Source organism: Oncorhynchus nerka, linkage group LG24 (assembly GCF_034236695.1).
Source record: "Oncorhynchus nerka isolate Pitt River linkage group LG24, Oner_Uvic_2.0, whole genome shotgun sequence".
Taxonomy (NCBI): domain Eukaryota; kingdom Metazoa; phylum Chordata; class Actinopteri; order Salmoniformes; family Salmonidae; genus Oncorhynchus; species Oncorhynchus nerka.
The window spans coordinates 26529306-26553560 of NC_088419.1; the positions used below are offsets into that span (position 1 = coordinate 26529306).

The window sequence follows — 24255 nt, forward strand, 5'->3', positions numbered from 1 at the left end:
GGCAAGGGAGCTGCCAGTATTAAATAGTGCTTGCTGCTCTTGCGTTCTGTGTGAGGAGCGTTGAATAGAAGACGTGATGGATGAAGAATTAAAATGCCCCGTTTGCGGTTCTCTTTTCAAGGATCCTATTCTTTTACCTTGCTCGCACAATGTGTGTTTGGCGTGCGCCCGAAATATAATTGTACAGACCCCAGAAGGCGAAACACCACCGCATAACCGTGCCTCCAACTCGGACTACGATTATTTGGATATGGACAAAATGAGCATGTATAGTGAAACGGACAGCGGTTATGGATCATACACGCCGTGCCTCAAGTCTCCAAATGGGGTGAGGGTGTTTCCTCCGACTCTGGTGCACCGCCACTGCTCCATAACGTGTCCTCTCTGTCACCGTAGTGTATCTCTGGATGAGCGGGGGCTGAGGGGCTTTCCACGTAACCGGCTACTGGAGGCGATCGTGTCTCGGTATCAACAGAGCCGCTCTGCCAACGTGAAATGTCAGCTATGTGACCGCAACCCTGTCGATGCCACTGTGATGTGCGAGCAGTGTGACGTGTTTTACTGCACACCTTGCCAGCAGCGATGCCACCCTTCCCGTGGACCGCTGGCCAAACATCGATTAGTGCCACCGACCCAATCGCCAGTTGCAGGAGGACAGCAGATGCCCACCGCCACCTTGCGCAAACAGGGAACATGTGCAGACCATGACACGGTGAACTTTAGCATGTACTGCATCAACTGCAAGACTCCAGTGTGCACGAAGTGTCTGGAGGGTGGCAAGCATGGGAGTCACGATGTAAAACCTTTAGCGGCCATGTGGAAACAGCACAAGGTAAGGATGGAGGTGGTGGGGATGCCTTGGCCATAATCCGCTGCTCTGTGCAGCATCATATCACCGATGTCATCAGTGCCATTTAAATCATACCAACAATTTACTGTAAGGGACAATTCATCCGTGGTAACCTATAGTAGGCCTAGCCAGCCAGCAACATTATAGCCTAATCACAGATGAATAAATAATTGGAGCCCACAAGTCTGACTCACTAGTGTCAGTTTACTAAACTCCAGTTTCTAGGCCAGATTTTCCCTGCCTACAGTACAGCTCTTGGTTTGTGAAAAGGTCACCAGTGCTGTGTAACATTCCCCATGGTTTTCTCAGCTCCCACTACATGGTGAAGAGGAGTAGGAGGCTGTGACTCAGAACTGGGCTCTGCTCCTCCCAGGCATAGCATTTCTAAAGGCAGAATGTGGACTGAGAGATAGTAGAGTAGTACCCAATCACACACACATTACATTGAGCTATTACACAGCTATCACAAATTAAATTAAATGCCTTTATCACCCTCAGAGCAAACTGGGTCACTATAATCTCACATTTTGCATGATTGGGACTGTCTGTATGCCCCACGACCTTCCTTCCATCCATCATATATCAAACAGCATGCATCCGTCTTCCCACTCACCCTCACTGTTTAGAAGGGTTGCTCTGAGTTCAGTTCACTTTTATCACACTAGCCTACTGTCCCACAAAAGGACTGTGAAAATCACATAAGTGTGAAGCAGCATGTATAAGTAATGAGCCCTATAAATAAAAGATGCAGAAGTGCTTAGTCCATATATTTCCTGGGGTTGAGTGAGTTCAATTACACACCAGTACATTGTCCATTTTGTGTTTTTATGGCCAACATTCTGTATTGTCAAGAATGGGATGGTCAAATGAGCTGTGTTTTGTGTGTGTGTGTGTGTGTGTGTGTGTGTGTGTGTGTGTGTGTGTGTGTGTGTGTGTGTGTGTGAGCGAACGAGAGAGAGAGAGAGATGGAATGGGAGTATGTGTTGATGAAGAGGGGGAGGACATGATGTATTGGTCTGCTATTGTGGCAAATTATCTCTGTACTGTTGAAGTTACACTATCACTCTTCACACCTCTTCTTGAATGAGTCCACTGCACCAAATAAAATCAAATTTATTTATATAGCCCTTCGTACATCAGCTGATATCTCAAAGTGCTGTACAGAAACCCAGCCTAAAACCCCAAACAGCAAGCAATTCAGGTGTAGAATCACGGTGGCTAGGAAAAACTCCCTAGAAAGGCCAAAATCTAGGAAGAAACCTAGAGAGGAACCAGGCTATGTGGGGTGGCCAGTCCTCTTCTGGCTGTGCCGGGTGGAGATTATAACAGAACATGGCCAAGATGTTCAAATGTTCATAAATGACCAGCATGGTCCAATAATAATAAGGCAGAACAGTTGAAACTGGAGCAGCAGCACGGCCAGTTGGACTGGGGACAGCAAGGAGTCATCATGTCAGGTAGTCCTGAGGCATGGTCCTAGGGCTCAGGTCCTCCGAGAGAGAGAAAGAAAGAAAGAAAGAGAGAATTAGAGAGAGCACACTTAAATTCACACAGGACCGAATAGGACAGGAGAAGTACTCCAGATATAACAAACTGACCCTAGCCCCCCGACACATAAACTACTGCAGCATAAATACTGGAGGCTGAGACAGGAGGGGTCAGGAGACACTGGCCCCATCCGAGGACACCCCCGGACAGGGCCAAAGAGGAAGGATATAACCCCACCCACTTTGCCAAAGCACAGCCCCCACACCACTAGAGGGATATCTTCAACCACCAACTTACCATCCTGAGACAAGGTTGAGTATAGCCCACAAAGATCTCTGCCACGGCACAACCCAAGGGGGGGCGCCAACCCAGACAGGATGATCACATCAGTGACCAGACAGCTCCCCATGTCACTGCACATTTACATTGAAGTAATTTAGCATATGCTGTTATGCAGAGCAACATACTTTAGTGAGTGCATACATTTTCATACTGGTCCCCCATGGGAATTGAACCCACAGCCTTGGCGTTGCAAGCACCATGCTCCACCAACTGAGCCCAAATGTAAACGAGACCAAATGTATGAATGAGTCCACTATACCAGGCAGCCCTTCATGTCACTGTCACTATGATGTAATTCTGTTGTGACGTAGGGGACTAATTCACATCTGTTACTCACATTCTTATCCACAGCTCCAGATCCACCCTCATGCTCTGACATGCTTTATCATTTGTCCTCCTCTAGGAGCTGACAGAAAACTCAATTGAACAGACTCAACAACCAGTCTGTTAGTTAGGGTAGGAAGGCCTGGAGATTGCAGTGTTGATAGGAGAGAGAGAGAAAGGCTGCTCGTCCAAGGTTTCTTTTATGACCACAGATGCATTGTGGCATGTGGCCCAGAGGCAATTGTCATCCTTCATGCTGCAGAGATCCTTCATGCTGATAATGGAGAGGCATGTGTGTGCTGACCGTCTGTGGACTGTGGAGAACATAATCAGTACTGAAAGTCCAACACACACACACACACACACACACACACACACACACACACACACACACACACACACACACACACCTCCTCCTCTGCCGGACTGCTGCTGTCTCACTCCTCAAATCTGACCCACGTCCACTGGGAATAAGAGACTGTGTGTGTGTGAGAGCTCTTGTGTGGTGGGGTGTGTCTCTTATTACAGTGCTCAAGCTGTTGTATTGCACTTGGCTTGCTAGTGAGAATAACAATAAACCCCCATTAGTTTTTGTTGGACCTTCAGTTGTCAATCTTATCATTCTATATGGGGATGCTTTTACAAACATGATTTGAAAGTAATGTAAAGAAGGACATCGTTATGTTTATGTTATTTACAGTATGTCAAATGAAACAACGGAACACAAGGGACTGCCTTAGGGTATCAATTATATTTTTTCTCTCCTTTTACAGTGCCACTGTGAGTTAGTGAAAAAAAATATTGCCAGGAATACATCATGAATATGTATTTACTAGAGGATAAACCACAGATGATTGATTGGATGGTAAGTCACAGGGGTGTAGTTTCCTGTGAATGTCCTGTGGGCAGCCAAGCAGAGGCATCCAAAGTCCCCCCTCTGTACCTGCATGCACAATTCCAGGGCATTGCTCACTAGGCACCAGCAGGCAGACATGCGCAATCGGGCCCAAGTCCAGAAGGGCAGCTCGCCGATTGTTAAAACCAACTTTGTTTTGTCCTGAATTCCCTAAATACTGCACATTATAAATAGCCACAAAGACTCTTTTAGGAGATTAGAGAAACCATGGTTCCTCTTTGTAGATTCAGATGATACTGCAGCTGGAGACAGCTTGCTATGCTACCTCAGGCATACAGAAAAAGGGAGCCCCTCTCCCAGACCCAGCAATGGCGTTGGCTCCAGAATGTAGGTCATGTAAAGTACAGTATCTCCCATCCCATTGAATATATGTGCTGCATAGTTCCTGATACACTAGACTTGGTAAATGCTGTGATGAATAAACGTTTGGTGATGGGGGAGCCAGGGGTAAAAGGATGAGTGCGTATACTTTATGTGTGCAACTACTGTAACCAAAGGCATAGGAACAGGAGCATTTTTGAGCTATTTTTAGAGGAGAGGAAGAGTGCTTGGGCAAGACCTTTGTGAAGTGTGTGGACATGAGATTGTAGTGCTGTGCGCAAATACTGCAAGTGTTACCATGGCTACACAGTGGCAAGTTACCAGAATGTTGGAAAAAATTGGGATTAATATATCCTAACTTTGTAAGTGTATGTAACAGGTTTTACAATATGTATAATATCTCAAATAGCAGGAATAATTTATGATCAATGCTTTTCGATGTATTTAGCTACACAGCTGAAAGCTGACTGACCCATAGTATGAAAAAATAATTAATTAATTATTCCTTGCAAGTGTAATTTGAACTGGGCTTTATGTCATGGAAATTGTCCATATTCTGCACGTTCATACATATATTAATGTAGCAAATCCTATCAATATTTGATATCTTGTTAAGGCGCTTCCTTTTAAGTATATAACATAACGTTATTACTATAACTAAGGGAGAGGAGGTAAAAAATAGTACGGGGAGTCGCACTCTTGCGACTTCTGTTGAAGGATCTACAATCACAACTGACAAGGCCAATGAAATCTGCACCTCGCTGGAAGTCCGGCTGGAAGTCCGGCTTTCCACAGGTGATAAGTGTGAGGCTCAAATTAATTCCTTCAATTTAATATCGCTCTTCACCAAGCCCAGGAACAGATGGTGCTGGGCCAAACAGGTGTTGTACCTCCTTCAGGGAACAGTAGTTATAATCATAAAGTTACGTTCCCTTTGTCAGTCAACTTCGGTAGAACATACTATGGGGAAATATAATCGCAACCCAAGCCGACCCCAACAGATACTAAATGAAACGGCCCATGGCAGACCACCCAGACCTGACCCCGCCAAATGCGGCAGTCTGGGTATTGCGCACACGGCACACTGCCTGGTGACTTTTCCCTATCCCAGCCATTAGCACACTGTGTGCTATACTGGGAGCAGTGAGATCCAAGCGATAAAACCTCACAAAAGTGTGTGGTGATGGCCAACCTCCCGCAGCACAAATATCTCCTATAGTCAACCCTTTAAACAACGCTCAAGAAGCTGCCAGAGCCCTGATGGAGTGGGCGTGTACACCCATATGTAAACCTGGCTCCTTACTGGTATATGCCAGGGAGATCCAGAAAATCCAGTGGGAGAGACGCTGCATAGAGAGCGCCCTGCCGCGAGCTGGATTAGCAAAAACAGACAAAAATTTGGTCACATAAGCGGATATCCTGGTTACGTGCATAAAGCTCACACCGGACACAGGGCATGCAACCTTTGTTGCTCTTCAGAAGCAAAAAGGGAAATAGCTCAAAAGCTAAGGACCTGTAGGACATAGCCATGACTTTCAGAGCGAAGGAGGCATTTGGACGCAACGCCAACTTAGAGTTTCCCGAGGCGAACTGAGTACAGGAAGGGTGTACGGAAAACACATGGAGGTCCCCAACATGTTTAGGCAAAGCCATGAGCATGGAGGTTTTGTAGGAGAGGATTTTCAGATCAACCCATTCCAGAGGCTCAAAGGGGATGCACACAGTGCGTCCAAAACCAGCGCCAAGTCCCATGTGGGCGCAATAGGTTTAGAGAGCGGTCTTTAGAGACCGGTTCTCTCTTTCAGGAACTGCACCACCAGGTTGCTCCCAGTGAGGTTCCGTCAATTCCCACATGACACGCTGAGACAGTGGCCATGTACACTTTTAAAGTGGAGAATGCTTGAAAAGCTCCTGTAGGAACATCAGGATGATGAAAAGAGCACTGAAAAGGAACAAGTCCTTTATCTTGGCACCAGAGCTCAAATGCATGCCACTTATACGCATACAGCCCTCTCATGGAGGGCACCCTTGCAGACTGAATGGTAACAATATCATTCTGAGGTAATTCTCTAGCCATGAAATTGGCCCTCTTAGGGGCCAGGCCCATATGAACCAAACCTCTGGCCTTGTGCCTTGGACAACTGGTCCCTGTGCTACGGGAGTTTCCACGGGTCCCCGCCTAAAATATGAATGTCTCTGCCTGGGCCACTGGAGAGCCACAAGAATCAATGGTAAGCAGTCCTGGTGCACACACTCCAACGTGAGGTGAATCAGAACCACTGGCAGAAACGTGTAAAGGAGGTTCCAAGGCCACTGGTGCATCAGACTGTCCATTCCCAATGGGGCACTTGGGTCCTTCATCGAGAAAAATGCTGAAAATGTCCCATACCTGGGAGAGAGGGTCCCACCTAGATAAAATATCTGCACCCGAGTAAAGGCAACTGGGGACATGCGTCACCCAAAGCAAAAGCATGTGCACACTTTTCCCCAGCAATAGGGAGTGAGTAAAGGTTAGGCGGGAGAGAGACAGTCTCTTCCCAACTGTTGATGCACGCCACCACTGAGATATTGTCGGTTCTGACCAACACAAGCCAGCCCAACAAAAACTGGGGGAATCGCCTGAGTGCCAGATACTCTGGGTAATTGACATGCAGTGCGCTCTGCACAAGTGTCCATGCCCCCCGAATCGAGTTTCCATCTCCGCCGCTACCAGCCAATTGCTGTGAAAGCTGGTTGCTTCTGAGCATTCTGAGTTTATAGACTCTGAGGTGCTTGCTGAGGGCTTGTAGGTCTACAATGGAAACAAAAGTCCCATCTCTTTTCGTAACCAGGCCGTATGGACATAGGACCCACTCGGATTGCCTGCTTCTGGAGATGGGAAGATTTTTCCTCCCTCAAAATGGGCTCTGAGGCCTCGGAAACGGTCGATGTGATGACGTTGCATAAGCATGGGGGATGCACAACAAATTGTAGCTTGATGTCACTGTTCCCATATTTACAATGACGGTCTACCCCGGCCAAACCCTAACTCAGACGACATTGGGACTACCAATCTCGGCCGGTTGTGATACAGCCTGGAATTTAACCAGGGTCTGTGGTGACGACCCTCTAGCACCATGACGCAGTGCCTTAGACCCCTGCGCCACTCGGAAGCCAGAAAGACTGTGCTTCCGTGAGACTGTTTGCCAAGCTTGGGGGCACTGTTGTCACAGTAATGTTTTTGCGGAGGGGCGCACTGGTCATGGCCCCTTGCTCCGGGGGTTACCCCAGCCAAGTGCTCAGGGGGCTACTTTTTCATTGGAGGTGCGCGCAAAACCGGTTTCCTTCACTCCCTCCAACTCTAGGACCTGAAAATAGGAATGGGGTTGCCATAATGCTGGGGAAAGCTAGTAAATTTGACTTGCCAGAAGTTAAGCATGCTTGCCAACTTTCACCAGGAGGCTTTTTTTAGCATAAGCTAGGCTAGCTTGCGTCTTTGACCACAGCGCGGTCCGTTTAGAATAACCAAGCAATTTAACACTACATACTGTATACTAAACAAGAGCGCTAACCCATTAACACCACTGTGGCGAGGCAGGAATAGTTAGCAATAGCTAGCGTGCCTCAGATAGTTAGCCAACCTGGCTAGCACGCTATGCAGGGCTCATTTAGCTAGTCCGGTCTCGAAAGTCCACGTAGGACCGTATCACTGAGGTGGGACCGGACCCTTCATCAACAAGTCTGGGAAGAGAAGCAAGCAGTGCTTCACCGAGGCAGACACAGGTGGCGGGGGGTACACACCAAACCTGGCTGCGCTCTCTTTTTCGAGTAGCCTCCCATAACTGGCATCAGAGTGCACAAGAGCCGGGTTGGGTGCAGGCAGATGACATTTGCTCCCACCACCTAATCCGTCTCTGCTTCCTGTACCTCGGTCCAAGCTGAGGTACTGGCTTTCGGGAAAGGAAAGTCGCCATCAGTAATTCCAAGCTTCCTCAAGAATGATACATGTCCTTCCAGGGAGTTTGTACACAGTACGTGGCAATGCAAACACAAACTGTGTGCATTCTCTGTGATGCTGTACTGAGCTGGCTGTGCTGTGCAGCACTGTGCTGTGCTGGCTGTCGTGGACATGCTGTTGAGCGTTAGTCGGTCGTGGAGCAGCAGTGTGCCATACGGCCAGAGGATTTGTGTGAGGTTGAGCCGGGGAGGGAGATTGGTTCTGCTCTCATCCAGATGTGGAGCGCTAATGACACAGCTGCTGAGAGAGGGAGAAAAGGGAGGAGGTGGAGACAAAAACAGAGGGGAAACAAAAAAGGAAATGGAGGCGATAAGAATCTAAGATATTCCTCCAGGAGTGTCCCTAAAGACCCATTTGAAATCATGGCCAACACCGCAGATGAGCGCTGCAGCTTTGCATCGTCTTACCCAGATCCCCAAACACTGGGCTGGAAATGAATAGCTATGCTCCTCCACTGTTGAAACCCTCTGCTCTTGAATGTCATGCACATTACTTAAGAGTTCTCTCTCTAATGACATTACTGGGTCTCTTCATTGCATTCATTGCATCAGATAATAAGAGAGGAAGGATGCTGCTGGCTGCCCTCTCTCTATGCTTCACGGAATTGTGGCTGAATGTCGACATGGATGTTCAGCTAGCGGGATACACGCTGCCCCGGCAGGATAGACCAGCACACCCCGGTAAGACGAGGGGGGGGGGGCGGTCTGTGCATATTTGGAAACAACAGCTGGTGCAGGAAATCTAAGGAAGTCTCTAGATTTTGCTCGCCTGAAGTAGAGTATGTTGTGATAAACTGCAGGCCACACTATTTTCCTAGAGAGTTCTCAGCTATACATTTTGTGGCTGTTTATTTACCACCACAGACAGATGCTGGCACTAAGACCGCACTCAGTCAGCTGTACAAGGAAATAAGCAAACAGGAAACCACTCACCCAGAGGCGGCACTCCTAGTGGCCGGAGACTTTAATGCAGGGAAACTTAAATCAGTTCTACCAAATCTATATCAACATGTTAAATGTGCAACCAGTGGAAAGAAATTCTAGATCACCTGTACTCCACACACAGAGACACGTACAAAGCTCTCCCTCGCCCTCCATTTGATAAATCCGACCACAACTCTATCCTCCTGATTCTTGCTTATAAGCAAAAATTAAAGCAGGAAGCACCAGTGACTCGGTCTATAAAGAATGGTAAAATGAAGCAGATGCTAAACTACAGGACTGCTTTGCTATCACAGACTGGAACATGTTCCGGGATTCTTCCGATGACATTGAGGAATACACCACATCAGTCACTGGCTTTATCAATAAGTGCATTGAGGACGTCGTCCCCACAGTGACTGTACGTACATACCCCAACCAGATGCCATGGATTACAGGCAACATTCGCACTGAGCTAAAGGGTAGAGCTGCCGCTTTCAAGGTGCGGGACACTAACCCGGAAGCTTACAAGAAATCCCGCTATGCCCTGCGATGAACCATCAAACAGGCAAAGTGTCAATACAGGGCTAAGATTGAGTCATACTACACCGGCTCCGACGCTCGTCTTATGTGGCAGGGCTTGCAAACTATTACAGACTACAAAGGGAAGCACAGCCGCGAGCTGCCCAGTGACACGAGCCTACCAGACAAGCTAAATCACTTATATGCTCGCTTCGAGGCAAGCAACAATGAGGCATGCATGAGAGCATCAGCTGTTCCGGACGACTGTGTGATCACGCTCTCCGTAGCCGACGTGAGTAAGACCTTTAAACAGGTCAACATTCACAAGGCTGTGAGGCCAGACGGATTACCAGAACGTGTGCTCCGGGCATGTGCTGACCAACTGGCAGGTGACTTCACTGACATTTTCAACATGTCCCTGATTGAGTCTGTAATACCAACATGCTTCAAGCAGACCACCATAGTCCCTGTGCCCAAGAACACAAAGGCAACCTGCCTAAATGACTACAGACCCGTAGCACTCACCTCCGTAGCCATGAAGTGCTTTGAAAGGCTGGTAATGGCTCACATCAACACCATTATCCCAGAAACCCTAGACCCACTCCAATTTGCATACTTCCCAAACAGATCCACAGATGATGCAATCTCTATTGCACTCCACACTGCCCTTTCCCACCTGGACAAAAGGAACACCTATGTGAGAATGCTGTTCATTGACTACAGCTCAGCATTCAACACCATAGTACCCTCAAAGCTCATCACCAAGCTAAGGATCCTGGGACTAAACACCTCCCTCTGCAACTGGATCCTGGACTTCCTGACAGGCCGCCCCCAGGTGGTGAGGGTAGGTAGCAACACATCTGCCACGCTGATCCTCAACACTGGAGCTCCCCAGAGGAGCGTGCTAAGTCCTCTCCTGTACTCCCTGTTCACCCACGACTGCATGGCCAGGCACGACTCCAACACCATCATTAAGTTTGCTGACGACACAACAGCAAACAGGAAACCTTGCCTGATCACCGACAACGACGAGACGCCCTATAGGGAGGAGGTCAGAGACCTGGCCGGGTGGTGCCAGAATAACAACCCATCCCTCAATGTAACCAAGACTAAGGAGATGATTGGGGACTACAGGAAAAGGAGCACCGAGCACGTCCCCATTCTCATCGACGGGGCTGTAGTGGAGCAGGTTGAGAGCTTCATATTCCTTGGTGTCCACATCAACAACACACCAAGACAGTCGTGAAGAGGGCACGACAAAGCCTATTCCCCCTCTGGAAACTAAAAAGATTTTGCATGGGTCCTGAGATCCTCAAAAGGTTCTACAGCTGCAACATCAAGAGCATGACTGGTTGCATCACTGCCTGGTACGGCAATTGCTTGGCCTCCGACCGCAAGGCACTTCAAAGGGTAGTGCGTACGGCCCAGTACATCAGTGGGGCAAAGCTGCCTGCCATCCAGGACCACTACACCAGGCGGTGTCAGAGGCAAAAAGTCCTAAAAATTGTCAAAGACCCCAGCCACCCCAGTCATAGACTGTTCTCTCTACTACCGCATGGCAAGCGGTACCGGATTGCCAAGTCTAGGACAAAAAGGCTTCTCAACAGTTTTTACCCCCATAAGGCTCCTGAACAGGTAACCAATGATTACCCGGACTATTTGCATTGTGTGCACCCCCCCAACCCCTCTTTTACACTGCTACTCTCTGTTTATCATATATGCACAGTCACTTTAACTATACATTCATGTACATACTACCTAAATTGGCCCGACCAACCAGTGCTCCCGCACATTGGCTAACCGGGCTATCTGCATTGTGTCCCACCACCCGCCAACCCCTCTTTTTACGCTTCTGCTACTCTCTGTTCATCATATATGTATAGTCACTTTAATGATACCTACATGTACATCCTCAATAAGCCTGACTAACAGGTGTATATAGCCTTGCTACTCTTTTTTCAAATGTCTTTTTACTGTTGTTTTATTTCTTTACTTACCCCCCCCCACACACACATACTTTTTTTTCTTTTTGCACCATTGGTTAGAGCCTGTAAGTAAGCATTTCACTGTAAGGTCTACACCTGTTGTATTCGGTGCATGTGACAAATAAACTTTGATTTGATTTGTTGACAGGAAAAAGGATGTCTCTCCCCCTTTTTTCTGGAAGAAATACATTACGATTAAGGGTACATTTGTAAAATGATTAATTGGATTCCTCTTTGAAGAATAGAGCCTCACCTTTCATCTTATGGCCCGTATTAATCATTACTTCACAACAGGTGTTTCTTCCTGCCATAGCTCACCTGTCATCCTTAGTGACAGTGAAGGGGTTATGTAGGTCGTCTACCACTGATGCTGTAATCCATCTCTACAAATGAGATCGCTACCACATCTGAGCCACATGAGGACCATATCCAGAACTTAATTATAACATGAAGTTTAGTATTAGCTCATAAAAAAAACTGGATCTTACAATGGGGGCTCATGACAAAACCGATAAAACTTTGAAGATATGGTTCCTTGGTCATTTCTTCATGTTGAGCAGTAGCATCCTTCCTTACCATATTGAATCCAACTCTCCCATACAACACTGTCAGGATAAACAAGCACAACCCAGTGAAAGGACATTAATTGGTGTTGTGCAGGAGGTTGCCGTGTGGCCGGCTCTGTCCCCATAGGAGGGCCCCCGGACCCCTCCCCCTGACCCCCGGAGGTCACCCAGACACAGTGTCACAGTATAGAGAGAAAGGGCTTAGCAGACATACACTGGCCTTGCAATGCCCCCTTGTCTTGTCCTATCTGTCTGGGGCTGTGACTCGGGCCCTGGTGGAAAGAAACAGCAAAGAGGAGGGGAATCACTCATCCCCTTGTTAGCGGTGCAGACAGACAGCTTGTTTTGCCAGATGGCTTGATTTGCGGCCCTCTTGAACCTACGCACATAGCCCACAGGCCCAGCCCCAGAGAAGCCCTACAGGGAGGCCCAGAGGAAGAGGAGCAGGTGGGAGGAGCGGGGGTGGGGGATCCTGGCCAGATTGATCACAGCAGGGTTGGTTTACACCATGATTACCCATCACTCATGAGCCTCAGCACAGAGCAGATCTGGTGAAAGATAGAGAAATAAATGATTATAGGACTACAAGGTGAGGGCTTGACTTCTACACATGGCTTTGAGGTGCTCGTTTGAATCTCCTTGATTATTATGACCAAAGAGGTCATGTGGGTGGGCTTGAGTGAAGTGTTTATTAGTTGTTTGCATCATCGCTGGTACTGTACTGAGTATTTCGTCACTGGTACTGCCCCAGGCTTTAATCTTAACATGTTAGAGAAGTGACATGGAGAGTTATTGCTCAGAAGTGGCTGCATTCTCAAACTCATTCAATTGAAATGTCTGCATAGATTGTATTTTTTATTTATTTTGGATGATTAATTGTGTGTTTTTGATTCACAGTGTCAACTGTCCCAAGCTTTGAATGGTGTGTCGGATAAAGCCAAGGATGCCAAGGAATTTCTGGTGCAGTTGAAGAACATGCTTCAGCAGATACAGGTAACATTGGGTCTTGCAGATCCAATTAAAATATCCACATGTATTGAAATAGAATACTGTTATTTCTGTCCTATATCAATTTAACTTGTATTCCCCATAAACTACTTAGTCAACTTTGTAGTCAACTTTGTAGATCAAGGGTATACAGATGCTCAACAAATACTTAAAAGAAAGAAGAAATGTACTGTATTTTGTGCATGTGACAAATAAAATTTGATTTATTAAGACTCTTATTCTCGGTTTGAGAGGATTGTATTTGAGTAAAATCCCAGCTCTGCTCATCCTTGAACTGAATGCAAAGTGTTTCTAGATTATTATTCACTATCTCAGGCCTCATCTACTCTCACATAAATTATTGATATACAGTGTTGATGATGGATGATTTAACAGGAGTCAACGTGGTGTCAGAATATGCAGTCCGGTGGTGTCCTTGCCCCCTGTCTCCCTGTGTCTCGCCCTAGCGCCCTGTACCTCCCTGTTCTGTCATTAAGCGATGTGTTGTGTTGTGTCCCTGGCAGGAGAATGGGGTGGAGTTCGAGGCCTGCCTGGTGGCTCAGTGTGACGCCCTTATTGAGGCTCTGACGCGGCAGAAAGCCAAGCTCCTCACCAAGGTTACCAAAGAGAGGGAGTACAAGCTCAAGGTGGGTCAGTGGGTCTGATCTGATGGACGCTCCAACAGCTTGATGGGTGGGAACGTCATGTTGACTGCAGTCTCACACACCAGACCAAGCTTGGATTATACTGTGCACAATTAGCCTGGGGACCAAGTTATGTTGGCTGTAATGTACAGATGGCATCATTCAGTTCGGTGAATGGTTTATGGTTTATTGATAACAATAATCACAGTACTCTCTCTGCATCAAATATGTTAACATGACTTTGCACACTTAAAAAATATGATCAACAGATAACTGTTATTCATAATACAACTCTGAGTAGTGATAGACTCAGCTGTCAGCTCTCTCTAGCAACAAAGGGCATCCAGGGTTGTGCACTTGTTTTGGCCTAGGTCGAGGTGCATCTGGACCCAGGTCTCTCTCCTCTCCTTCCCCTGTCCTCTCCTTCTGAAGCCCCAGCTGAGGGGTGGGCCTTGGCCTGCAGGCTGGCTGGCGTTAAGCTCTCAGTGGGTCACATGGATCCATGCCCAGGCTCAACGTGCCCGGCTGGAGGATTGGGGCTTCAGAGGACAGCTGTTGTGTTTATCAGGGCTGGAGCTGAAGAGCAGCTAGGACTGCTGCAGCATCACACAGCAGAAAAAAGGGTCTTTTCATTTCACTTTGATTAAGGCCGTCACACTAATGTGCCCTTTTCAGAAGATTATAAAATAAGAGTTTTATGGACTTTAGTTCACGGCCATATGGTAAAGTCAGTAACTGGACTGTAAATAGCAGTTGTTGGGCTTGTACCAAACTACTGTCGTGACAGCATTTGGTGTCCATTACATTTGATCTCCTACAGTGTGGTGGAGATGGATGGTTGGTGATTAGCGGTAAGCTACTTTATATCAGCTACAAGACAATGATCCCTGAAAATATTTCGGCTATCACGCAGCTGTTTCTATCATCAAAGGCACAAATATCTTATTTTTTATCATGTAATCCCAACATCAGGGCATTTGTTTCCCCCTATTCAATCGTCAAGTGTTGTGTTAGTTTGTGTCGGTGAACGTCATTTTCTCCTCTAATTCATTTCTTCCGAGCCAGTAGTCTGTCGGCTATGTTTTTATCAGTGGCCTCTTTCGCCACGCTACACATTCCCAAGGAGAGAGTAATGTCATGCGATTCGTGACAGTCTAGTCCAGGCATAATCCATAGAATGCTGGATTGTTATTGTTTTAATGTTGCGTGATGTGAGGATTATACAGTCAATTCAATCTGAGTTGTTACAATTATTTACCTTACTGCCCATTCATTATCATTGGATAGATATGACAGTTCCTGACTGTCCTCTGGTGTGTTTATATTTGTGTGATATTTTATTCAATCTAACCTTTCGGAATGCTAATTTTATGCTTATTATATTAAATTAAGATCCAGCTGAATAGTTTATGAGCATTTAATTAATTATGGGCTTATTGCCTGAATGTGTCAGTGACTTAATCAAATTATTTATTGGATAAGTTCGGAATTGTAAGGCTTAATTTGATAATAGAGTGATTAACTGCTTTGAAATTAATCTACCTTGTATGACCTTTTCATTATAATCTGATAGTCATATTTTTTTCCTGAAAATGCAAAGAATGCAAAGATGAGTTGAACACATGAGCAGGTATAAGTGGTCTACCCAAGAAATGGCTCATAAAATGGTGACAGTCCACTCAATTTCAATTAGCTGTGAATGAATGGCTTTGACACTCACCCAAATCCCTTTCCCCCAGTGCTCTGTGCTCTGTGCTCTGTGGAGAGGGGGAAGCACACAGAGTCAAACATGTGGTTTCCATATGTTTGATGCGTTTGATACCGCTCCATATATTCCATTCCAGACATTACAATGAGCATGCCCTCCTATAGCTCCTCCCACCAGCCTCCTCTGTATGTGTGTGTGTGTGTGTGTGTGTGTGTGTGTGTGTGTGTGTGTGTGTGTGTGTGTGTGTGTGTGTGTGTGTGTGTGTGTGTGTGTGTGTGAAATGCCTGCCCAGTGTTAATATGACATTAAAGGGTGCCTGTCTGTGTCCTTCTGGCTTCTCATGTGTTGTGTTCAGGTGGTGCGTGACCAGATCACTCACTGCACTATGAAGCTACGTCAGACTACAGGCATGATGGAGTACTGTCTGGAGGTGATCAAAGAGAACGACCCCAGCGGCTTCCTGCAGGTACAGTAGTGATGTATGGAAGGATAGATGAATGGGTCAGGAGCTCTGCTAGTAGAAGGTTATGGATGAGGCTATCCTTGCTGCCTGCCGGTCTGCCTCTCACACAGAGAAAACTTCCCTCAGATGTCCCTGTCTCCTACTGGGCTATAAATGCTAAGACCAAATAGAGGAGACCTTTGAAGAACCGCTTATATCTTTTACTATACTAATAAATATTGATTGAGTACATATGATAAGTTTGTAGAAAGATGTGAATACATGTTTTTGTTGTTGGCGAAGTGTGGATGAAGATATTGATACTTGATAGGTCATTCCAAACCAGTTCTCATTGGCTTGCACTAATACAGATTAACGTGATACCGAATGTTAGTATGTGACACCCTCATCTAGGTGACTTGTCATATTTAGTTCCCCACACCATTAGCCGGAAGCCATTGATTCTCCTGGTCTTTTGATAGGAGTGGTCTGAATCAGATGAAATAAGAGTGGAAAGACTATCTTCTGGGAATCGATGCTTATCTCCTCCCTTCAAATTTGTATGAAGTATTGATTGTACAGTTTCTTATACCCCTTGGAACAAAATCTGTGCTCTGTACATAAAAGCTTGTATAAATTCTTACAAAAGCTCTGCAGGTAGCATGAAAGCTGGTACCCTACAGCAGTGATTCCCAACCAGGTGTACTAGAACCCCAGGGGGTACTCGGCCCATCCACAGGGGGTACTTGAGAAGACTCCTGAGTCCACTGGGCTACTGGTAAAATGCACATGAGGGGGTACTTCAGGGGTACTTCGCGCAGAGCCAAATTCAGTTGTTGGTGTAGTAACTGTATAAGGTTGGGAACCAGTGCCCTACAGGGTTATTCCTAAATGCAGCACATTTCCTGCTGGCATTTTTCCAGAAGCACAAAGCCTCGAATAAATCATAAAAAGCCAACCATATTCCGCTCTGTAATAGTATATTTACTATGTAGATTCAAGTTTTAGGGGAGTTGTATCTTCTTTGATGCTGATCCCTCCTGCTGTGTGTGTCTCTGTGTAGATCTCCGATGCGCTGATCAAACGTGTGACATCGTCTCAGGACCAGTGGGTCAAAGGGGCTCTGGAGCCCAAGGTGGGCCCTGAGTTTGACCTGACCCTGAACACCGACCCCCTGCTTCAGACCATAATACAGCTGGACTTTGTCCAGAGCAAAGGTACCCAATCTATGTAACGTTTTAATCCGTTTTATACGTCATATTCATATACTTGCTACAGTTTGTATAGTGTGAGTCTATTCATACACATTTAATATATTGTTACATTGTTAAGGACAGTTCGAAATTTACTGGGGGAGTGGGGCCGGTCCAACTCAAGTTGTCATGAAAAACAAATGCACCCCCTCCCCAAAGTTTTCACATGACCCTCCCCTTGTACTGTAAAATAAATTGAACACCCTCCCCCTGCATAGAATTAACTCTAAATAATGTTTAAGACCACAAATAACAATAACTGTAGCAACCATGTATTTATAAACGTGGATATCTACTTTACCACTTCAGCATGCTTTTGTGGAACAGTCGATGCCACGCAGGGCTACGGGCCAGAATATTGAGGGTTCGCCGACCACCACAGACGAGCTCCCTCTCCCTGTTTGTTTCATTACACAACGATCAGAGCCTGGTGCAGACAATGATCAGCTAGGGGGAAATCTGATTTACAACATTTTGATACCATATTTATAATTCTATAAAATATATGCAACAAATCTTAGGTTTCTGTGCTAATGCACCACACAACCAATAAGCAAAGCATACAGACTTCGGGCACTTCAATATCATGGTTTCCGTTTTGAACAGCACAATAAATAGACTATATCAATCTGGACAAACAGAATACATCCCTCCCTGTCTTGTAGGCTTACCCTGTATTAAAGGCTTGGCTTGGCAAAAGCCCAATGTCATTAAACATTTTGATGTTTTGTAACAGATTCATCAATTCATCAATTGGCCGCTGCAGTTTGGATTGATTGATCGATAGATTTTGTCAGTTAAAAAAATACATATACTGTACACAAAGATTTTTTTAAAGTGACCAGGATTTCACAATAAAGTCGGCAACTTATTTCCATTGTGGTCCCTATTTGTTTACATAAATACTATACAATTACATAAATACAGACACATTGCAGAGATAGACAAAAAAAATGCTCAACCTCCAGATGAGTGTGAAGGGGGAGTTTAAGTACAATTCTCTCAAGCTATTCCTTGTGTTTCGATGAAATCACATCGGTGTCATAGCATCGGAATATCTCTCTCTCTGAGAGAGCATATAGCATATGCAAAACTTTAAAGCCTATTTTTTTGAGGGGGGTTTAGGCTACTTTCCTAAAAAAACATTGTTCACCTCACGGTTCAGCTGTCAGAGATTTTAGTGCAAAATGTATCAGGGCATTGCATGCCCACTGTATTATATTCCTATTTAAACAAATAAGCTTAGGCCTAACCCCAGAGAGAGAGATATGCCGATGCTTCGACGCTGATGTGATTTCTTTATGTCAGATGGCTACTGCGTCTGCTATACAGATATAGACCTACATAAGGAGGGTAATTAGTAAAAAATGTATCCATTAATGTTGTATAAAGATTAAGCATTATATTGTTAGATTATAGGAGTAGCTCTGGTAGGGCTGAAACTGTCTTCCTCACCTCAAGTTCAGCTTTCGGAGTCAGTTGGAGAGCTTAAAAGCTACACCATACTAAACCTTCACAAACGTTTCTAAACTTTATTAGGGTAATATCAAAAGTAAGTCGAGACGTTCTTTATAGCAAAAATACGAGCAGATGAGTGAATGTAAACCAGGGACTAAAGGCACTACCCTCCCCTATGCCTCTCAAAAAACACACAACCCTCCCCAAAGGAAAACAAGAAAGTTTGATAACCCTCCCCTATTTTGGACCACACCTCCCCCCAGTGAATTTCAATCTGTCCCTTAGATTTCAGTGGACTCATCTTTTAAGTGTGCCTGACTGTACTGTGTTTTTGTATGGCTGTTCATCAGTTGAGCAGATACTCTTGTCTCTTGTGAAATGCATAATCTGTACTCATTCTGTGCTTAATTGCTTGGTGAAGTGGTAGAAACGTTTTTTTGCAAAACCAGAAAGGTGTCCATGTTTTACAATCCAAATGCTTGGCTGATGTGACCAAGTTCAATATTCTGAGTATACTATGTGTCCACAGCTATTTTGCCATTAGTCTATTTAACCATGCAACGAAATATTATGCTTGAGTAAATCTGAGGAAGATTTGTAGTGTATATCCCCTGGCAATGTCCTAGAATACCAGGATATATTTTTTCATAAACTAATATGTATTTCAGTTCGCTTCAACACTTACTGAAGCAGACAAGATTTTCCCTTACCCAGTTGCCAACTCAGTCTGGCCCAAATAAAACGTAATGTAAAACAAATGTGATTTTGAACCCATGGGGAGTTGAACCAGCATTCTCTTGAGAAAGCACTGCAGTTGATCAGTTCCACTATGTTGCAAAATAACTCAAGCATCACACATGAACAAATGTCCAATATCGTGTTTCAGATATTCAGGAGACTCCATTATTGAAACAAATGCATGCAGGTGGACTGAAAGACACGGAGAGCTCAGGAGGTATTTCAGAGCTGCTATATGATCATCCAAATCCAAGTTGTCCCCTTTTCCTCCTTGAGACCTGCCAGCCCACACCAGGCCACCACGTTAAGGGGCATAGAGTGGTCCCGACAGTGCTCTCTTCCCATGCATGTTTTTTACCCTTTACACTCTTCCCTTTTAAATTTGACACCTGCCTGACAACAACCACTATCACCGCTACTTATCCATGCAGTGATAGATGTTAACTCCTCTGTGGTGTTCCTGCCATCCGTTTTTATTCCAGTGGAGTCTGCCACGGTGCCCCCGGCCCCCCTGCTGCAGCTGGAGAAGTGTTGCACCCGCAACAACAGTGCCACCCTGGCCTGGAGGGTCAGTGTGTCCCCTAGCAACCCCATTGAAGGCTACGTCCTGGAGCTGGACGACGGCAACGGGGGTCAATACAGGGTCAGATAATACTTCATATATTAGAGACGGTGTGTGTCGTCATGTCCGACGCTCCATGTAGTCTGACACTAGGATGGAGCACTTCACGCTCTGCTGTTTTAACAGTAGATTTAGTCAAAGAATTGAATACTTTAATCAAAGAAAGTTGATGCTCATTATGCAATGCAAGGAATCTATGGGAAATATTTTATTTAGCCAAGATTATTTCAATATGTGTAATACATTTCCACTGTAATTATATGTGGAGTAAATTTCACCTATAGACAACAGTTGTCACCTCTACGGAATCTTTTATTATTCATAGTGCTTATGCTGGAGTCAGAGCTCTAACTAATGCCAGAAGGTCCTGTGCTGTACTGTATATCTGCATGTCCTAGGAGGTGTATGTAGGGAAGGAGACCGTGTGCACCGTGGACGGCCTCCACTTCAACAGTTCCTACAACGCCAGAGTCAAGGCCTACAACTCCACCGGGGTGGGGCCCTATAGCAAAACGGTGGTGCTGAAGACATCTGACGGTGGGTCTTCTTTCTGTCTTCTCCCTCTGTGGATCTCACTGTAGACATGAAAGGGAAGACCACTCTCTGACTGGGGACCAGGGGACGGCAGGCTTAATTAGTACCCGGGGTGCAGTATGATACTCTGAATTCAGCACTGCTGAGCCAAGCTAGTCCTCTGGGACATCCAGAGCCGGCAGTGCCTCTCCCTTCCATCAACCAGCAACACTATTGTTTGTGTCCTTAATGGCAATGGCATCCCGATCCCACTTTAATGGAAGGCGACTCTGAGGAATGCCAACTGCTCGGCATCTGACCGTAAGGCGCTACAGAGGGTAGTGTGTACGGCCCAGTACATCACTGGGGCCAAGCTTCCTGCCATCCAGGACCTATATAATAGGCAGTGTCAGAGGAAAGCCCATAAAATTGTCAGAGACTCCAGTCACCCAGGTTATAGGCTGTTTTTTCTGCTACTGCACAGCAGGCGGTACCGGAGGGCCAAGTCGAGGATCGAAAGGCTACTTAACAGCTTCTACCCCCAAGCCATAAGACTGCTGAACAATTAATCAAATGGCCACCCAGACTATTTACATTGTTTTGTACACTGCTGCTACTCGCTGTTTATTATCTATGCATAGTCACTTCACCCTTACCTACATGTACAAATTACCTCAACTAACCTGTACTCCCGCACACTGACTCAATACCGGTACCCCCTGTATATAGCCTTGTTATTGTGTTACTTTTTATTATTTCTTTACTTTAGATTATTTGGTAAATATTTTCTTAACTCTTCTTGAACTGCACTGTTGGTTAAGGGCTTATAAGTAAGCATTTCACAGTAAGGTCTACACTTGTTGTATTCGGCACGTGACAAATAAAGTTTGATTTGACTTCTGCAATCTGTCACTGTCCTGGCTGGGTGTGGTGGTGCTAGCCGGGACCGAGTCCCCAGAATTCTCCTGGTTTATCTGCCCAAAGCTGAGAGCAGTAAACATCAGGCAGCGCCATGCCAGAACCAGAGCTGAAGGAGCTCCACTAAAGAGGTGTCCAGTCCTGATATAGTGCTGGCAGACAGTGGAAGTGGTTTTGCAGTTTAGCAAAGCATGACAGCGAGCGCGTGCCAGACTGTGATTACTCTAGCCTGTCAGTTCTGGAGGGAAGACAGAGAGAGAGCAGAGGGAGAGAGAATAGGCTGTCGATGCCATTGATTGAGTGTAAGGCTGGGATTGGGAGGCAAAGCATGGCAATGTGCTGACGGCTGACAGAGCGGTGAGGCAGGGAGAGAGTTTAGACTTAGAGTACAGGCGGCTCCAGCTATGGCTCTGCCAATTGCAATAACAATGGATCTCTGCATGTGGTGGCCTTAGAAAGTGCCTGTCGTGTGCCAGATAACTGTTTATTCCAAAATAGCAGTGTCTCTCTGAGGAATGGGGCTAATTAAAGCAATACATTGCAATGATTTCATACAGCAGTGCCTTATGGGCAAAGTGCTGTGGAATGAGAATTAATCCAGTGCTTGACATTTAAATGAGAACATCAAGTTGAATTTTTCATTGTGGCACTTTGTGAATATTTCATGTGTCATCTCCCGGTATGCAGCCCACCATAGGGTCCTAGCTGATCGTGCTGTTCTATAATAGCATCATGTTTCATTCTTTCCTGCTCTCCATCTTCCACAAAGGTTCACTCAGGCAGCCTAGAGACCTGGAAATGTTCTCGTTTCTCTCCGACTCATCCTACTGCTCTACTTTGTCTCTCCTGCAGTGGCCTGGTTCACCTTCGACCCCGCCTCGGCTCACAGGGACATTGTGTTGACCAATGAGAACCAGACGGTGAGCTGCAACAGCTATGATGACCGTGTGGTGCTGGGGACTGCCGCCTTCTCCAAGGGGGTACATTACTGGGAGCTCATGGTGGATCGCTATGACAACCACCCAGACCCAGCGTTCGGGGTGGCGAGGATCAACACGATGAAGGACATGATGCTGGGGAAGGATGATAAGGCCTGGGCCATGTACGTGGACAACAACCGCAGCTGGTTCATGCACAACAACTCCCACACCAACAGGTAGGTGGGACATCTCTCAGGGGCGGAAGGCTGACTCCTGCTCCTCCACAGCTTCCGAGTTTAGAAATAATCATCATCCTCATTGTGTGTCATACTGTCAGAAATAGCCCACTTACGCACGTACAATATTGGCAGGCAGTTAGTTGTAAATGGAAGAGATCATTTGTAGGGCAATAATCTTATTATTTTGTGATAATCCATTTTTACTTATCTTATACTGTATACTTACTGAGTAGCATAGAGTAATGAAATACATAGATTCAAATTCCACAGGCTTAGCAATCTACCTCCAGGGACAAGAATACACAAAGCACAATCCTCCTTCCCCCTTAATGAACAATAATGCAGTAGTAGTTACCATTTTCAGTAGCTGATTCAAAAGTTTCCCTGTGATCATCTTCGTGTTTGTTCACCCTCATTATTTCTCTTCCTGTCAGCTGTCACGTTGGAGCCTATCACCCACAATGACTCACTCATTTCCCTCATTAAAGTGCCAGGTATACATGAATGTCAGGTAATCATCAAAGGCAGATTTTTGCTTGCAATCCTGCTTGTTTGTTTCTTTCGCCTAGTGGATTTCTCTGGAAATACACTAGGAAGTCCTGTAGCTTTGTGACATAGCTGTTTGACAACGGTGATGCTTTCACACTTCCACCATTTTGTTGTTTGAGCTGCTCACACTCAAAAACCAAAAATCTGCTGACTTTTTGGGTGAGTTGACTGGATTGAGTTGAACTATTTACATACAGCTTTGCATTGCCAAAGTATTTAAGATGTTTGGATACTGATGTATTTATTTGACTTTGTGCCATTGGAATGGAGTAAGCTACACACCCTGAAGGAAAAGCTCGAGAGGCGTTTTTCATATATTTGTTGAACCACAAGTAATCCGGATTTACTGTACATCAATTCACACACAGCCTACATACAAAACACACATTATTTTGCAATTAGGTCAAATCTAATGTTTTGAATAGAGGAAACGATTAACTGCTGAAAGCCATTTGCTGCAAACTGTGTTTGGAGTCATTGGCAACCCTCTATCCCTCTGAGATCCCATACCACTCTCAAAGGGCCTGTTTGATCTGTTTTGATATGGTCCATTAGGCCTAGACTCAGTGTGTGTGTGTGTGTGTGTGTGTGTGTGTGTGTGTGTGTGTGTGTGCTCTGCAGGGCCGAGGGGGGCATCAGCAAGGGTGCCACTGTGGGCATCCTGCTGGACCTGAACAAGCACACTGTAACGTTCCTTATCAACAAACAGCAGCATGGCCCCGTGGCCTTCGAGAACCTGGAGGGAGTCTTCATGCCTGCTGTCAGCATCAACAGGAATGTCCAGGTGAACAAACAGTCAGACAGAGTTGCTTAGATGGGAAAACATTGTTTTTTTGTAAAAATGTGGGTAGTTTTGTCTCGAAATGCAAGGAAATTAATCTCCAAATTAGGAATATTTGCATATGCACATATTTTTATTAAATTCTTACGTACCAGAAAATATACATTATGTTGAGTTAGTACACTCTGTGGCTCCTGAAAGTCAAATCCTGGATCTCGAGTCAGCAGCTTAGTCTGTCATGATCTCATTTTG

The 24255-nt window shown here is 45.7% G+C and overlaps 1 protein-coding gene across 4 annotated transcripts in view; it reads left to right on the forward strand.

The window, feature by feature from the left end:
• The window catches only part of LOC115107747 (E3 ubiquitin-protein ligase TRIM9-like), a 27146-nt gene continuing 2891 nt past the window's right edge, over positions 1–24255 (forward strand). Inside the window, exons 1-11 of one of the 4 annotated variants that reach the window (XM_029631358.2) lie at positions 1–832; positions 13129–13224; positions 13743–13865; positions 15926–16036; positions 17076–17229; positions 19610–19678; positions 19944–20104; positions 20482–20620; positions 22367–22670; positions 23108–23184; positions 23844–23929. In XM_029631358.2, coding sequence (XP_029487218.1) covers positions 77–832; positions 13129–13224; positions 13743–13865; positions 15926–16036; positions 17076–17229; positions 19610–19678; positions 19944–20104; positions 20482–20620; positions 22367–22670; positions 23108–23138 — 1944 coding nt within the window. In that variant the 5' untranslated portion in view covers positions 1–76 and the 3' untranslated portion in view covers positions 23139–23184; positions 23844–23929. Of the gene's footprint in view, positions 833–13128; positions 13225–13742; positions 13866–15925; positions 16037–17075; positions 17230–19609; positions 19679–19943; positions 20105–20481; positions 20621–22366; positions 22671–23107; positions 23185–23843; positions 24007–24255 lie in introns of those variants that run through there. The other 3 variants (XM_029631359.2, XM_029631356.2, XM_029631357.2) reach the window with 3 other exon arrangements.